Source organism: Priapulus caudatus, unplaced genomic scaffold (assembly GCF_000485595.1).
Source record: "Priapulus caudatus unplaced genomic scaffold, Priapulus_caudatus-5.0.1 Scaffold657, whole genome shotgun sequence".
Lineage (NCBI taxonomy): Eukaryota > Metazoa > Priapulida > Priapulimorpha > Priapulimorphida > Priapulidae > Priapulus > Priapulus caudatus.
The window spans coordinates 148,280-150,048 of record NW_014577718.1 but is presented as its reverse complement, the minus strand read 5'-3'; the positions used below and the strand labels follow the sequence as shown (position 1 = coordinate 150,048).

Here is a 1,769-nt window from a genome sequence, read left to right as displayed (position 1 = left end):
CCTCCCTCCCTCCTCTCTCGCGCGCGCGCGCTCTCTCTCTCTCTCTCTCTCTCTCTCTCTCTCTCTCTCTCTTTCTAAAGCGCTAGAGCTAGTCGCGCGATCACTGCAACGTAAAGGGAGGTCGCGTGTGCGTCCGTGTATCAATATTAGTGGCTCGCGCAGCGACTACATGCACACATGATACAGGTGTCGTGCAGCACACACACACACACATAGAGATCAGACGTCGACGAGAACACTTGAGAAGACATGCGATTTCACGGCAATCCGCATTTATCGCATTCCTAATAGTTACTGGACCGGTGCGAGACGCCGCAACCTCCGCTTCCCCGCACGGCTCTGTCAACGCGACGGTGACAGTCTAGACTATTACGGGTCAGACTGCCGATGGTGTGGCGAGTACGTGTGCAGGTTGTATTCCGCAGGTTACTCGGCTGTCTATATACCACCGCAACAATACACCGTGCGTGTCAATACGCCCCAACAGACCCGCCTTTAGATGTGCAACGTAGAGCTCAGACAGCGAGCGAATGTCGTTGTCGGAGCGACGTCGTTGCTAGTCTAGATCGGTGAACATTCCTGCGTAGTACGCAGTGCACTGGCATGTATGCATGTATACCTACCTGGCTGTAGCTGTAATGATTAGCGGCGGCTAACCAGGACAAGCATCTCGGAGCAGCAGCAGCCGCAGTAGCAGCAGTAGCAGCAGCAGCAGCAGCAGCAGCAGCAGTAGCAGCAGTAGCAGTAGCAGTAGCAGCAGCAGCAGCAACAACAGCAGCAGCAGCAGCAGCAGTAGCAACAGTAGCAGCAGCAGCAGCAGCAGCAGCAGCAGCAGTAGCAGTAGCAGCATCACTAGGAGCAGCAGCAGCAGCAGCAGCAGGAGGAAGAGTTTGCTCTAGTTGTTCATGCTCTCGGGGCATTTTAAATTGCGGCCATCGTAATTCGTAATTACTTTGCGATTAACGAGCAGTGATGTAGTACAGGTGTTCTCAGCAGAACGCTTCGTGTCATTTCGCTAGCACGTCGACCGTCACTAATTCATCAAGTCCCGAGACGAAATTCGCCGTCACGGAACATCTATATAGTGTGGCCTCGCTGACGTCACGATCCCGTTAGCTACGAGATCTGTCCGCCATGTTGGATGACACGCAGATCCAACATGGCGGTCATCGGTCATTGATAAACGACGGAAGACGGCCGAAGGTGTTGCTAGTAAGCCAAGATGGCCAACCGGAAAGACTATGACGTCACGCCGATCGGGCTATACAACGCTTACACCAGCGCCCCCCACCCCCGAGTTACGTGAACAGCAACCAAACATATTATAGGACCAGCCACGCTGCGGCCTGCTCGGAGATAAATCACAGAGAGGGTATCAACGGTGGATCTTTTTCTATTGAGTTCTTTTTCTTCTGTTGGAGGATCTTTGTCTACCGTTGCGTAGTGTAACTTACCTATGAATTCATATTTCGATAGTCCGTTAATTTCTTGGATTTAACACAAGATAAACTATGAATTCATAGTCTCAACGAAATCCAATAAACTTATTTCATTCATTTGTAACTCACCTTTTCAAAGTCGGTGGTGTTGAGCTCGTGAAAGATTAACTCAGCTTCTTCGCCGTCCAGCATGACGGTGACCGCCTTCGTATCGGCAGATTCGTCTGCAATGAGCAACGAACCATCTTATAACATAACGAACGATATTACAAAACCACGACCAATCTTACAGCATAACGAACGATACTACAAAACGAACCATAAAATACT

General features: G+C 50.5%; 1 protein-coding gene across 1 annotated transcript in view; it reads right to left on the bottom strand.

Annotated features, from left to right (window-relative positions):
• LOC106812527 (GTP-binding protein REM 1-like) overlaps window positions 1-1,769 on the bottom strand; it is a 69,090-nt gene that overhangs the window by 2,152 nt on the left and 65,169 nt on the right. The window contains exon 2 of the mRNA XM_014816424.1: window positions 1,569-1,663. Coding sequence (XP_014671910.1) covers window positions 1,569-1,663 — 95 coding nt within the window. The remainder of the gene's footprint in view (window positions 1-1,568; window positions 1,664-1,769) is intronic.